Source organism: Puma concolor, chromosome B1 (assembly GCF_028749965.1).
Source record: "Puma concolor isolate L17-30 chromosome B1, mPumCon1.1.hap2, whole genome shotgun sequence".
In the NCBI taxonomy this organism is placed as follows: Eukaryota; Metazoa; Chordata; class Mammalia; order Carnivora; family Felidae; genus Puma; species Puma concolor.
Genome location: NC_141670.1, coordinates 102900224 through 102915862, shown reverse-complemented (window position 1 = coordinate 102915862; position 15639 = coordinate 102900224). Strand labels below are relative to the sequence as shown.

At 33.4% G+C, this 15639-nt stretch overlaps 1 protein-coding gene across 1 annotated transcript in view; it reads left to right on the top strand.

Annotated features, from left to right (window-relative positions):
• ADAD1 (adenosine deaminase domain containing 1) overlaps window positions 1–15639 on the top strand; it is a 110461-nt gene that overhangs the window by 41708 nt on the left and 53114 nt on the right. Inside the window, exons 10-11 of the mRNA XM_025921310.2 lie at window positions 2038–2275; window positions 7234–7366. Of these exons, the coding sequence (XP_025777095.2) occupies window positions 2038–2275; window positions 7234–7366 (371 nt within the window). The remainder of the gene's footprint in view (window positions 1–2037; window positions 2276–7233; window positions 7367–15639) is intronic.

Genomic DNA, 15639 nt, shown 5'->3' with positions numbered 1-15639 from the left:
TACCACCCTATTAAAACATCTAGTTGAAACAATTTGGTATTTAAGGAATCTTACGTGGAATTTGAGTTGCAGTGTTGTTGGGTTCTTTTTTTTTTTTTTTTTTTTTTTTTTTCCTAAATATGTCTTGGTACCTTGGGCACAAATAGTATCCTTATCTTATTACAGTATGTCTTATTCTGTTTGGGCTACTACTCTGTTTGTGGCTACCCACCACAGATTGGGTGTCTTAAGCACCTAAACATATATTTCTCACACTTCTGGAGGCTAGAAATTCTAGGATCATGGTGCTGACAGATTCACTGTCTGGTGAGGGCCTGTCTCCTGATTCATGGTTGACTGTTTTCTTACTGTGTCCTAATACTGTAGCAGGGGTGAAAGCCTCTTTTATGAGGGCACCTCACAAAGGCCCACCTCCAACTACCATCACATTGGGAATTAGGTTTCAGCATATTAATTTTGTGGGAATACATTTAGTTTGTAGCACAGTATGTAATATATAACATTTTCTTTTGAATCCATGTCTTCTGTCCACTATAGATACAGTGACTATTCCACAGACCACAGACCTTCCTTCTTACCAGTATTTTATGTCCAAGCATCTTTTTTTGGTGTGCCCAGCATATCTTTATCCTAGACTTCATTTGTCAGTATTTCTTAATTTGTAATATTCAAAGGAGTGCTCATTGTCTATCAGTAGATGAATAAAGAAGATATGGTGTATACATACATTGGAATATTATTCAGTCATTAAAAAGAATGAAATCTTGCCATTTGCAGCAACATGGGTTAGATCTAGAGGGTATAGGCTAAGCAAAATAAGTCCTAGAAAGACAAATATTATGAGTTTACTCCTGTGGAATTTAAGAAACAAAGAAGCAGGAAAAAAAGAAAAAAGACAAACCAGAAAACAGACTCCTAACTATAGAGAAGGTACATTGGAGGGAGTGTGAGTGAAATAGGTGATGGGGATTTTAAGAGTACACATCTTGATGAGTGCCAAGTAATACACAGAATTGTTGAATCACTATGTTAAATACCTGTAACTAATTTAACACTGTATGTTAACTATACCAGAATTAAAATGAAACACACACACACACACACACACACACACACACACAAAGGAGTGCTTAGAAAAAGGGTAACAAAAGCAACTCCTGCTCTCTTTACATCATTTTCTAGTTTCCAAGTAGTCATAATGAGTGTAAGACCAGTAGCCATCCATTTCAACAATTTCAGTGATACAGAAACAACTTTTTTCTGAAGTATTATCTAGTAGTTTATAAAATTTCTCTTGTGAGAACCTCCGACCCTCTAAGGAGAAAAGAGATCTACTTTAGAATTCTTAATTTTTAAATAGGAATGACTTGTTTAACTTCTGTTTTAAGTTTTCAGCCCATTATTTTATACCTTACTAATGACATTGCATCTCTTTGAGCTCTCTTTCAACAGTTATTTTAACCAAGAACTCCAAAGTTTTGATATTGGTCAAAATTTTAACCAGAAATGGCCATTCTTTAAATTACTTTGTGTTGTGAAACTGAACTATTACAGTACTAGAATAATTGTAATTTGTGGTCCTTAGATATAGAAAAGTAACTTACTCTCACCAACTATTTCTCAGCCACATTTATCTCATGTATTAGGTGTTGGTTTCATGCTGTCATCTGAGAAATCAAGACGAGTCAATTGTCTTTGGCAGAAACCTGTATAAAGTACTGGGATTTTTTTCTTTGCTTGCTTGCTTGTTTTTTGTTTTCTTTTTTTTCTGGGTCAGTTCTGGCTCTTCACTGGAATTTCAATTTTTTTTACTTTCTGTATTTTCTGTAGATTCTTTTTTGAATAGAAATCATGACCTTGATACCTTGTCCTAATTCTGGTAAAGAATATGGAAACAGGTGCTAAGACAGAAGTAGGAAAGGAAAAGTAGCAAGATTAAAGATAGACTTTAGACTCTTTCCATTTTTTTTTTTTTTTTTTTGGTGTATAGTCTTTTAATATTGAACTTCTTCTGAGTGTTTTGTTTTTACTTTTTAGGTAATGGGAATTGCAGCGATACTAGAGGTTTAGAAATTGCTATAAAGCAACGTGTTGATGATGCACTGACTTCAAAACTTCCAATGTTTTACTTGGTCAACAGACCTCATGTTAGTTTAGTACCTTCTGCATATCCACTTCAAACAAACTTGGAATATAAATCCCTGAGTCTGAATTGGGCACAGGGGGACATTTCTTTGGAGATTGTGGATGGCCTAAGTGGAAAGATCACTGAAAGGTTAGCATTTCTAATTTTTTTTAAAACCGCATATTAAGCAGGGCACTTGTGATGAGTACCGGGTATTATATGTAAGTGATGAATCACTAAATTGTATACCTAAAACTAATATTACACTGTGTCAACTAACTGGAATTTAAATAAAAATGAAAAAAAAGAAAAAGTAAATTGTAAGAGAAAATACTGTATTTATTAGAAAAGAACATCTGTACATAAATCTGTACATAAAAAGAAAAACTGTACATACAGTTTAAACCTGTGTTGTTCAAGGATCAGCTGTATTTAGAAGTGCAAGTGTAAGGGGCCCAGAAGTTAAGCTTCACAGTAAATCTCCCTCTGTCTATGCTATAATAAAAACAAAGTCCCTCCCAAAAGCACATATAAGCAAAATAATACATTTTAATACAGTTTTTAAAATTATTGTAACTTTTTTAGGTAAAAAATTTTAAATTATGAACAATAATGGTGTGTTATCATTGAGTGTGACTATACTAATTTAAGGAGAAAAAAACATTTCTTTTTTCTGATGAGAAAACAGACCTGGAGAAGTTCTATAACTTACTGAAGTTACATAGTAAGTTGAATGGAGCCAGCATTTAAAATCAGTCTCCAGAACCTATATTTTTCTAAGTATCATTTCATGATTTTAAATACTTAAATTTTTTTTAAACATTTATTCATTTTTGAGAGACAGCATGAGCGGGAGAGTGGCAGAGAGAGAGGGAGACACAGAATCCGAAGCAGGCTCCAGGCTCTGAGCTGTTAGCATAGAGCCCAACCCAAGGCTCAAACTCATGAATTGTGAGATCATGATCTAAGCTGAAGTCAGATGTGTAACCAACTGAGCCACCCAGGCACACCTCATTTCATGATTTTAATTAGCACTGAAATCATATAATGTGTTTGTATTAAAAATTCATTTTCTCTTACTGAAGCTGAATTTCTGGATCTAAGGCTCAAGAATCTGTATATTTGATATGTGTTTTCACGTATTACCTACTTACACTTAATTTTTTATTTTTTTACTTTTTATTTTTGAGAGCGAGAGAGACAGAGCATGAGCCAGGGAGAGCAGAGAGAGAGAGGGAGACACAGAATCCAAACTAGGCTCCAGGCTCTGAGCTTGTCCACATAGAGCCCTACACGGGGCTTGAATTCACGAACCACAAGATCATGACCTGAACTGAAGTCGGATGCTGAACCGACTGAGCCACTCAGGCGCGCCTATTACTTACTTACACTTAAATGTGAGAACTAACATACTATGTTATACTACCTTCTTGTAATAACCCTGTAGATTAGGTTGTATTGTTGCTCTTTTACAGGTAAACTGTCAAGTAGGTTAAATACCTTGTTTAAAGTCATCCAAATAGTAAGTGACACAGCTGGGATTCTGATCTGGACATTTTATTTCCAAAGCCCTTGTCTTTAGACACTATGCCTTTAGACATTTCTTTGTAACATCCCTGCCGCTGATTGTCAAGCAAAGCTAAAACCCTTCTTTTCGTGTGACCATAGGTTTATACTGAAGTAATGAATAATGTTAAAAGTTTAAATGCTTAATCTTGCTTTCTTTGTGAAAGATGGATTTAAATCAAGACCACATACAAATATTTCTTGGTATGAACTCAGTCAAGCATTCTGTTGATTACTTCAGCTAATGTGAATTAAACTATTGCTTTGCGGGGCGCCTGGGTGGCACAGTCGGTTGAGCGTCCGACTTCAGCCAGGTCACGATCTCGCGGTCCGGGAGTTCAAGCCCCGCATCGGGCTCTGGGCTGATGGCTCGGAGCCTGGAGCCTGTTTCCGATTCTGTGTCTCCCTCTCTCTCTGCCCCTCCCCCGTTCATGCTCTGTCTCTCTCTGTCCCAAAAATGAATAAACGTTGAAAAAAAAAAAAAAATTAAACTATTGCTTTGCATCATCAAAAAGTAATATCACTGTTAATTATGAACAAACTATACACATAAAAACAAAACAAATCTTCGATAAAAGACATTTAAAAATCTTTTACTGAAAACAGAAAATAATGCAACAAGACTAAAATCAATAAATATAAAATGAGCCTAATTCTTTTATTGTAGCTAAATCCTTGCCAGGTGATTACAAATGGAGAGAGCAGATGTGATCTAAATATTAGACAAAGTATAGTTCAACCTCAAAGCATTACGTAAGGCAAAGGATACTTTATCATTGAAAGGTATAATTTACAAGGAAGACAAAAACAGTTAATGGATACCTATGCAACAAATAACATAGTATCAAGGTTCATATAGCAGAAGTTACAGAAAAGGAGGAAAAATTAAGATCCACCACTAGTTGAGACCATAATTGACCTCTTTCATTAGCAAATAGACAATAAGCAAGGATATAGTGGTTTTTAATAACAAAAAGATAGATTTGCTTAACTTATGAAACTTTGCACCATAAAAATGTAAAATATACCTACTTCTCAAGAACCTGTAGAATATTGAAAAAAATTCATCCTATGTTAGGCCACAAAGAAAATTTCAAATTCTAAAAGAAGCAATGTGTAGATAGCATTTGTAATATAGTAAATCTATAAATACTAAAATCAGGATACTAGAAATTTATTGGGAAAAATACTCTTAATTTTTGGCTCAAAGAGGAAATGTAAAATGAAACTTCAGAATATTTAGAATACAAGGATATTGAAAGCATTTCATGTAAGAACTTGTAGGATATAGGTAAAGCAAAGCTGAATAGAAAATCAGTACTTTAAATGCTTATATCGACAAATAATGGAAATCAAGCAGAATGAAAAAAATCAATAAAAGAAATGTAAATTAAAGAGCTAGAGCACAAACAAGTTGTAAGTAATCATAAAAAGCTGATTCTGGTAAATGTCACTTATTAATCTCATTTAACAAAAAGGGAGTAATTAACAAAAATAGAAGATTGAAAGAATCCTAAAAAACTTCTTTGGTCAACCATGTAAATATATTTGAAAATCTTGTGAAATGCATACATTTCTAGGAAAAAATTATTTCTATAACTGGTACAGAAGAGGGAAAAATCTAAACACTGTTTTCATAATAAAAGTTATCAAGAAGATGCCCTAACTGTTCTCAAAGAAGGCACCATTCTGCGGTGGTTCAGAGGAATTTTTTAAATCTTAAATAGTAGACATTTCCAGTGCTATCTAAAGATAGAAAACTTCAAAATCCTTTTATGAAGCAGGTATACCACTGTACTTAAATAGGATAGAAGATTGATGCCCTCCCCTCACAAAAGTTACAGGCTAAACTTTCTTTTTTATATGAGCAAAATTTATGTATAAAATATTAGGAAGCAGAATGTAGTAGTATATTAAAAAAATATATATATACTTTATACAGCAATACCAATTGGTATTTTTTCTAGGAATTTGAGGATAGTACTAACATAATAGAAATAATACCACATTAGAAATTCTTATTAAAATAATTTGTCATAATAATTGATCTAGGGAAATACCCCAAATGTTCCTCTCTATAAATTCTAAGAAGGCACATAATACAGATATTCAACTATCTAGATAAAGATAATAAAAAAGGAATATTTTGATACTTTTGTTAAAGATAAAATGTGTCTTTATTAGAAGTATCATCATGATTGATGAGGAAATCTCAGAAGCATTTCCACTAACATCCAGAACAAGACATTATTGTTTACTGTTACTGCTATTTAATCTTTTACTGAAAGCATTTGGACAAGAGAAAGAAGTGAGAGGCTATAAAATATTGAAAAGAAGGAGGTAAAATTACCTTTATTTGCATATGGTATCATTTATACCTGAAAAGCTGAAGAATCATTGGAAAAAACTACAACAAAAGGTTATCTTGGTGAAAATATTAATAAAGATATCACACAACAGATTTCATACACCAGAGGGTACGTTAACTACTGCTGTATATAAACTACCTCAAAACGTGGTTAAAACTACCTCAAAACTTAAAATAACCAGTTGTTACTGCTCACAAGTTTTTAGGTCACCTGAGCTGGATTTGGTTAGACTCCCTCATTCGTCTGGAGTTAGCTCTAGGTCAATTGAAAGTCAATTTGGCTGATCTTAGAGGGCTGACGGGAATCTGGTCCATATGTTATCTCAACCTCTTGTAGATTAGTCCCAGCTGGCTCATTTGGCAGAGGATTCCCTAGAGAATGAGAACACAAACCTATGAGGCCCAGGCTCAGAACTGACACATCATCTATTCTGTTCAAAATAAGTCACAAAGCTAGACCAAATTCAAGGGGAGGAGAAATTAACCACAGTTATTGAGAGGAGAATTTGAAAAGTCACATTATAAAGAGCATGAACACAGGGAGGAAGAAAGGATTTGGGCAATTTTTGTAATCACAAGAACAGCTAATGTGAGCAGATACAACGAAGAGAGAGTTACAATAGCAAAAACTTTCATAGTCTGTGGACCCGCTTTTATTAGAAACAAAAAATATATCTACATGCATGTATGCAAATATGGGAGGTCATGAGAAGGGGTGTAGATATTTTACTTTTTAGTGAGTTAAATTTACATACAGTGAAATGCACTGCACAGTTTCATGATTTTTGATATATGTATATACCTGTGTAACCATCACTCCAAAGTGCAGGACATTTTCATCAGTTCCAGAAAATATTTCTCTGCTTTTTTCCAGTCAATTCTGGTAAAACCGTTGTTTTAATTTGGATCAAAATAGATTAATTTTGCTTCAAACAATAAAATGCTCCAATGTCCATCTTCTTTAATTTTTAATGCAACACTATAGTGACTAAAACTGCAATTTAATAAAAGAAATAAGCTTCAGAAAATAATTAAATATTCAGAACAATTTTCATGTAAATTGCATTGTACATAACTGAGAAAAATATTTGTAGATTCTGTGTTGATTTTACTCTCTACAGTGTCAACATATATCCTTGAATAATGATGAATGTTTCATTCCTTCCTACTTTAGTTCCCCATTTAAAAGTGGTGTGTCAATGGCAAGTCGGCTTTGTAAGGCTGCAATGTTAAGTCGATTTAACCTGCTTGCCAAAGAAGCTAAAAAAGAAGATTTACTTGAAGCTAGTACATACCATGCAGCAAAGGTAAGTCCTTCAAGGAATGAAAATGATTATAGAAATCAAATTTAAGACAACAAAAATGTAATTTGATGATGATACACAGCAGAAGTTGGTTGAATAGTACCTGACTATAAAGTATTGCCATGTACTGGTAAAATTCATTTTTAAATGACTATGCCAGAAATTGGATGTGTAAATGAGTGTTGCCAGTTAAAGTAGTGACCTTAGTTGGTAGGTACATACTTTGATGATACCAGTCAAAACCTGCTTTCATATCCAGAGAAACAAAATGGTAATGAATTTTTTTTCTGTAGGTGTTAACTGTGTTAACTTTAGAGGTTACGTATTTTAAAATAATACATTAAAATACCCATATAAATTAATTTTCCTATTTCAAAGTTCTGAAATAGCTTTAATTTCAGCATGTGACTTGGACCTGATTAGGTTGGTGATTCACAGAGCCTTTTTCTCTCTTTAAAAATATTCTGTTTTTAGTATTACAAATGTAACGTATAGAGAATTTGCCAATTTTTTTAAATACAAAGGAAAAATACTACTTGTAATCATTCCTACTTGTCAAATTATAATGTTCTTAATCTTTTATAAGATTAAGAGCTATTGCATGTTATAAGCACATTATTTCAGTTTTTGTCACCTGTGTCATGCATATATATATATATATATATGTGTGTGTGTGTGTATATATATATATATATATTTACATAAATTTTAAAATATTAAGTTCATACTGGATGTTTTTGAATCTGCTTTTTTCATTCGGAATAGTCTGACCTGAACCATGTTATCATAATATGACATACCCATCACATTAAGTTTAATAACATCAAGTTATTAAATACAGATTGTTTCTGATGGCCTAATTCAGTTAATAATCTAGTATTGTATGAAAGTCCCTTAATTTCACCAATATCTTAATGCTCACACTATAAATCCCCACCTGTGAAACAAATTATAATAACTACAGATTTGTGGGTATGTATACACATTTTTAAGTATAAAGTCTTATCTACACAATTTTTGGGTTTGGTGGCAAGAAGAAATTGCAGATCATTTTTATAAAAGAAAGTATGAAACGGGACAAAATTCTCAAAAAAACACCTTTCACAACTCTGGGAATTGAAGACAGAAAAACAGCAGAAAGTGTATATTCTTGAAAAACTGCTAGAACTTTGGATAAGAATAACAGGAGTTTGTGGTGCCTTCACCCAGAGCTGTTCCTCTTCTTTTTCCCTCCCCTCTGCTAGCTTGAATGGCAAAACCCGTAGTTTTTACTAGAGGGAGGATGCCACTGGAAGTAGTAGATTTGCTACTTAAGAGTGGACTTGATTTGGTGCAGGGGGTGAAAATTTGAGGCTTTTTCAGCTAAAAGTGACAAACCTAGTAACAAACAGATGAGGAAAATCAACAATTTTTCTGGCTCAAGATTGCAGTCCTGGTTGGGGCAAGTGATGCACCAACTAGTAACTTAATAGGTAGGCTTTGGAAATGAAAGAGTCATAGAAGAGCTGAGATAAATTCTCCATATATCCTTGGCTGAATGAGAAACTACACTTGTGCAGGGAAGATCCCAGAGAACCCAGTAAAGAGTGAAAGTGTAAAAGAGAACTGGCTATGGCATTAAATTCAGTAGTCCCTCCTTATGCATGGGGGATACTTCCAGTAACCCCAGTGGATGCCTAAAACGGCAGATAGTACTGAACCCTATATATACTGTTGTTTTCTTATACATACATACCTGTGATAAAGTGTTTTATAAATTAGGCACAATTAAGAGATTAACAACAATAATATTAAATAGAACAATTATAATATACTGTAATAAAGGTTGTGTGGTCTCTTTCTCAAAATATTTTATTGTGCTGTACTCACCTTTCTTTTTCTTGTGAAATGATAAAATGCTTATGTGATGAAATGAAGTAAGGTGAATGATGTAGGCATTGTGACATAGCATGAAGGCTACTACTGACCTCCTGATACTTCAGAAGGAGGATCATCTGCTTCCGGAACGCAGTTAACTACGGGTAACTGAAACCAGGGAAAGCAAAACCATGGATAAGGTGGGGGGAACTGTGGACATAATCTCTCTCTCTCTCTCTCACACACACACACACACACACACACACACACACACACACAAATTGATCAGAAGAATGTAGATGCCTTGTAGGTTTAAGGTGTTTGAGCAGTATCAACTGAAATCATTTGGTTATCATTAAGTTATGTAGATAGAGGGTAAGCATTCAGAAGCCAGGCTAAAACACAAATATAAGAATAAAAAAACTTGGGAGAGATAGCAGCAGTTGCACACCATGGAGCAAACAGATGTCACAATTTAAGCAAGGTAAATTAAAAAAAAACTTTAGAAAAACTAAAACTATATCCAGATTTGCTACAATATATTATTTAAAAAGTTTAAGTTTAAGCCAAAAGTTCTGGGATATGTAAAAAAAACACAAAAGTGAAACCTATACTCAGGAAAAAATAACAGTCCATAGAAACTGATTTTGTTGAGTTTAGCAAATGTTGAGTATATCAAACTTCAAAGTAGCTATTATAAATATGTTTGGAGAATTAATGGAAAATATAAGTGTATTAATAAATAGGCAATCTCAGTGGAGAAATAGAAATGATAAAACAACAAATAAAAATTCCAGAATTGAAATAATATGTAATAAATGAAAAATTATTTAGATGGGCTCAACAGTACATTTGAGATGACAGATAAAAATCAATAAACTTTGAAGATAATAGAAAGTTTTTTTGAAAGACAGAATGAAAACAAATGGAAGAATGAAAAACAACATCAGAGATCTGTGGAAAAATATTAAGCTCACCAACATATGTGTATTAGGAATCTCGGAAAGAAATAAAAAGGGCTGGGAAAAATGTTTGAAGAAATAATTACTGAAAAAATCCCCAAACTGGATGAAAAACTTTAACAGATCCAGAAAACTCAGCAGACTCCCAAGAAAGGAAAAACTATTTTAAAAGATCCATGCCCTCTAAATCCAACCATAAGTCAGAGAAAGACAAATATCATATGATTTCACTCATATGTGGAATTTATGAAACAAGACAAATGAACAAAATAAAAAGACAGACTCTTAAATATACAGAACAAACCAATGGTTGCCAGAGAAAAGGTGGGTGGGGATGGGTCGAAAAAGTAAGGGGATTAAGATTTATCTAATGATGAACACTGAGTAATGTATAGAATTGTTGAATCACTATATTGCACACCTGAAACTAATATAACACTGTAATTGGAATTTTAAAAATAAAATTTTAAAAAAGATTCATATCTAGACATGTTATATTCAGACTGCTTAAGACGAAGACAAAGAGAAAATCTTGAAAACCGCAAAAGAAAAAAGTTGCCAACCAAAGAGCAGTACATCTAAAGGGTGATTCCTCATTAGCAACAATGGAGGCCAACCTAAAATAACCAGAACAGTCTTGAATAAGAATAGAGTTTGACAGTTCACACTTCCTGATTTCAAAGCTTACCAGAAAGTCACAGTAATCAAGACACTGTAATACTGGCATAAGGATAAACATATAGATCAATAGGATATAATTGATAGTTGAGAAATAAATCCTGGCATTTATGGTCAGTTGATTTTTAACAAGAGCACCAAGATAATTCAGTGGGAAAAAAATCGTCTTTTTGGCAAATAGTCTTGGGACAACTTGAAATCTACATGGAAAAGAATGAACTTGGACCTCTACCTCACACTATATACAAAAATTAACTCAAAATGGATGATCTATGTAAGAGTTAAAACTACAAAACTCTTAGGAGAAAACATAGAAGAAAATATGTGTATTCTTAAGTTAGAGAAAGGTTTCTTAGATCTACCAAAAATATCCATAAGAGAAAAAATTTGTATTTTAGACTTTATTATAATAACAACTTTTGCATTTCAAGAATTATTAAGAAAATGAAAGGGCAAGCTACATACTAGCAGAAAATATTTGTGAATTATATACCTGATAAGGGACTTGTGTCTACAATATACAAAGAAGCCTTGCGACTCAATAATAGATGACTCCTCTATAAAATGACCAATTTTTATAGACATTTCTATAAAGAAGATAAACGAATGGCCAATAAGAATATGAAAAGATGTTCAGCATCATTAATCATTAGGGAAATGTAAATGAAAACCACGGTGGTTTGCTGCTTTACATATACTAGGATATATCTATAGTAAAAAAGACACTAATTAGCAAGTGTTGGCAAGGATGTGAAGAAATTGGAATCATCACACATTGCTGGTAGGAATGTAAAATGCAGCTCCTTTGGGAAATAATTTAACAGTTCCTCAAAAAGTTAAATACAGAGTTAGCATGTAGCCCAGGAATTCCCCACCTAGATATATGCGTAAGAGAATTGAAAACATATATTCACAGAAAAACGTGTATATGAATGTTCATAGCAGCAGTGTTCATAATGTACAAAAGGTGGAAACAACCCAAATGTTCATCAGCTGATGAATGGATAAACAAAATGTGGCATATCTCTTTAATCATCCATAAGCAACATGGATCAATCTTGAAAACATGATATTAAATGAAAGAAGCCAGACACAAAGGCCACAGATAATATGATTCCATTTATCTGAAAATAGTCAAATTCATAGAGACAGTGGATTAGTGGGTGGGGAGGAGAGAATAAGGATTGACTACTAATGGGTATAGGATTCCTTTTTAGAGTGATGAAAAATTTCTGGAATCTGTGGTAATGGTTGTACAACTTCGTGAATGTACTGAAAGTCATTGAAACATACACTTTAAAAGAGTGAGTTTTATGATACATGAATTACATTTTAAAGCTGTTAGAAAAGAAATAATGGAGACCAGAATGCAGTGAAATGCAGTGAAAAGTGCTGAAAGAAAAACCTAGCAACCAAGAATTCTATAGAATTACAGCAAAATAATTCTTCAAAAATAAAAGCTATGGCATTTATAATTATATAACAATTGTATGTGTTAGTAACAACAGAACTCCAAAATATATAAGCAAAAGCTGACAGTATTGAAAGGTGAAATAGATAATTCTACAATTATAGTAGGAGATTTTAATATTACTGCTTTAGCAGTTGATAGAACAACTAGACAAAAATAAGACTATGTAGAAGGCTTAAATAAGAGTGCCAACCAAACTGGCCTATACAAAACACTCTACACAATGGTAGAATATATGTTCTTTTTAAGTACACATGGGACATTATCTAGTATAGGCAACAAAGCAAGTCTCAATAAGTTTAAAAGGATTAAAATCATGCAAAGTATGTTCTTACCACTTTGGAATTAAATTAGAGATCAACAATGGAATGAAATCTTAGAAGTTATACATTTGAGAATTATAACAACTTCTGTATAATCCAGGAGTCAAAGAAATTATAAGGCAAGTTAAATATCTTGAACTGGATGAAAATACAACATAATAAAATGTATGGAATATAAATCAAAGAAGTGGTTAGAAATTTATAGTTTAAACCCTTACATTAGAAAGGAAGAGAATTGTAAAAAAAAAAAAAATGTTATTTGAGCTTCCACCTTGAGAAATTAGAAGAAGAGCAAATTAAAAGTAGGAGGGAGGAAATAATATAGTATGGAAATCAGAGAAATAGAAAACAAAAAAACAGAAAAACTCTGAAATCAAATGTTGGTACATTGAAAAAAATTGACATTGATAATCCTTTACAGTAACCAATAAGAGAGAACACAAGTGATCAAAATTTGTAATGAAAGAAAGGTCATCACTATAGACCACAAAGAGCTAAAATAATTGTAAGGGAATATCATGAACAAACTTTTGTCAAAAAATTAGACAAATTAGATGAACACATTCCTAGAAAGACAAAAACTATAAAACTTGACTAAAGAGAATATCCAAATTGAACTAAAGAAGTTGAGTTATTAAAATTGTTTTCCTAAGAAGAGAGACAAACCAAGAAATAGACTCTTATAGAGAACAAACTGATTGTCACCAAAGGGGTTGGAGTGAGGGATGGTTAAATAGGTGGTGGGGATTAGGGAGTGCACCTGTCTCCATGAGCACTTGGTGATGTATGGAATTGTTGAATTGCTATATCGTACACCTGAAACTAATATAACACTGTATATTAATTGGAATTAAGATAAAAACTAAAAAAAAAAATCTTTCCCTAAAGAATAGCAGAGTGAGAGTGAATTCTATCAAACATATATGCAAAAAAAGAAAAAAGAAAGAAAAATACAAATCCTACAAAAACTCTTTCATGAAATGGAGGAGAGAACACTCGCCAACTCCTTTTATGAGGTCACTATAACCCTGATACTGAAACTGGATAAAAACATCACAAAAAATGAAGACTACAAACCAGTATCTCTTAGGAACATAAATGCAGAATTAAGATATTGGCAGACTAAATCCAGCAACCCATAAAAAGGATTATACACCATCACAAAGGAGGTTTATTCCAGGAATGCAAGGTTGATTTAGTATCAGAAAATTATTTGATGTAATAGATTCATGTTTAAAACCCACATAATTACCTCAAAAGATGTACAATATGTATTTGACAAAATGAACAGCTGATGTTCATGATAGAAACACTAAGAAATAGAAGTAAACTTCCTCAAATTAAAAACCTACCATTGACATCATGCTTAGTGGTGAAAGAATACTTTTCTCCCTACCTTCCCAAGATTATGGAAGAAAACAAGAATGTCTGCTGTCATCATTTCTGTTCCACATTATTCTGTAGGTCTAGCAAGTGCAGCAAGTCAAGAAAAAGAAGTAAAACCCATCGAGACTGGAAGGGAGAAGAAAAACTGTTCTTATTTGTAAATGATATAATCTTGTATGTAAAATATCCTGTGGAATCTACCAAAACAAACAATTATATGATGTGTAAATTTAGTACACAGTATAAGGACAGTGTAGAAAAATAAGCTATGTATTTTTGTACTAGGAATGAACACTCTAAAATTAAAATTGGGAGAACTGTTGGGGCGCCTGCGTGGTTAAGCGTCCGTCCAACTTTGGCTCAGGTCATGATCTCACGGTTCATGAGTTTGCGCCCCACATTGGGCTCTGTGCTGACAGCTCAGCATCTAACGCCTGCTTTGGATTCTGTGTCTCCCTCCCCTGCTCACACTCTGTCTCTCTTGGTCTCTCAAAAATAAATAAATGTTAAAAAAAATTAGAAAAAAATTAGGAAAACTGTTTCATCTAAAATAATACAAAATAAACTTAGCAGTGAATTTAAAAAGTAAGTGCAAGATCTGTACACTGAGAATGATGATGTTGCTGAGAGTAATTAAAGAAGACATAATTCTGGGGCTCCAGAATTAAAAACTTGCTTTTCAAAAGTCATCATTAAGAAAATGAAAATACAAGCCATACAGTGAAAGAAAATACTGGCAAATCATACATCTGATGAAAGGTCTTGGATCTGTGATACACAATGAACTCTTTACAACTTAGTATTAACAGGGCAAACAACCCAGTTTTGTTTGTTTTTTTTTAATTTTGGGGGGTATTTTTTAGAGACCAAGCAGAGGAGAGTGGCAGAACGGGGGAGAGAAAGGGAGATCGTTTTTTTTCTTGTTTTTTTTTTTTTTTTTTTTAAATTATTTTTGAAAGAGACTGCATGCAAGCAGGGGAGGGGCAGAAAGAAAGGGGTACAGAGGATCTGAAGGGGGCTTCATGCTGACAGCAGCATAATGCTGGGCTCAAGCTCACAAACCTAAACTGTGAGATGGCGACCTGAGCCAAAAGTGGATGCTCAACCACCTGAGCCACCCAAGCGCCCCAGGAGGGAGACTCTTATGCAGGCTCCATGCCCAGTGCAGAGCCCAACATGGGGCTTGATCCCACAACCCTGGGATCATGACCTAGCTGAAATCAAGAATCAGATGCCCAACTGACTGAGCCACCCAGTGCATATATAGCAAAGAATATAGCCTAGTACACAGATAAAAGATGCTCAGCTTCACTGGTCATTAGGGAGATGCAAAATCAGACCACAGTTTGATACTGTAGCACATCCACTAAAATACAAAATAAATACTAGGTATTGTTGCAGAGAAACTGGAGACCTCTTACACTGCCAATGAGAATGTAAAATAGTACAGTCACACTGGAAAACATTTTGACTGTTTCTTGCAAAGGTAAACTTACAGTTAACCATGTGATCCAGCACTTCCACTAGTATCTGTCCAGGAGAAACAAAAACTTACACCCACATAAGACTTGTACATAAATGTTTACAGCAGCATTATTC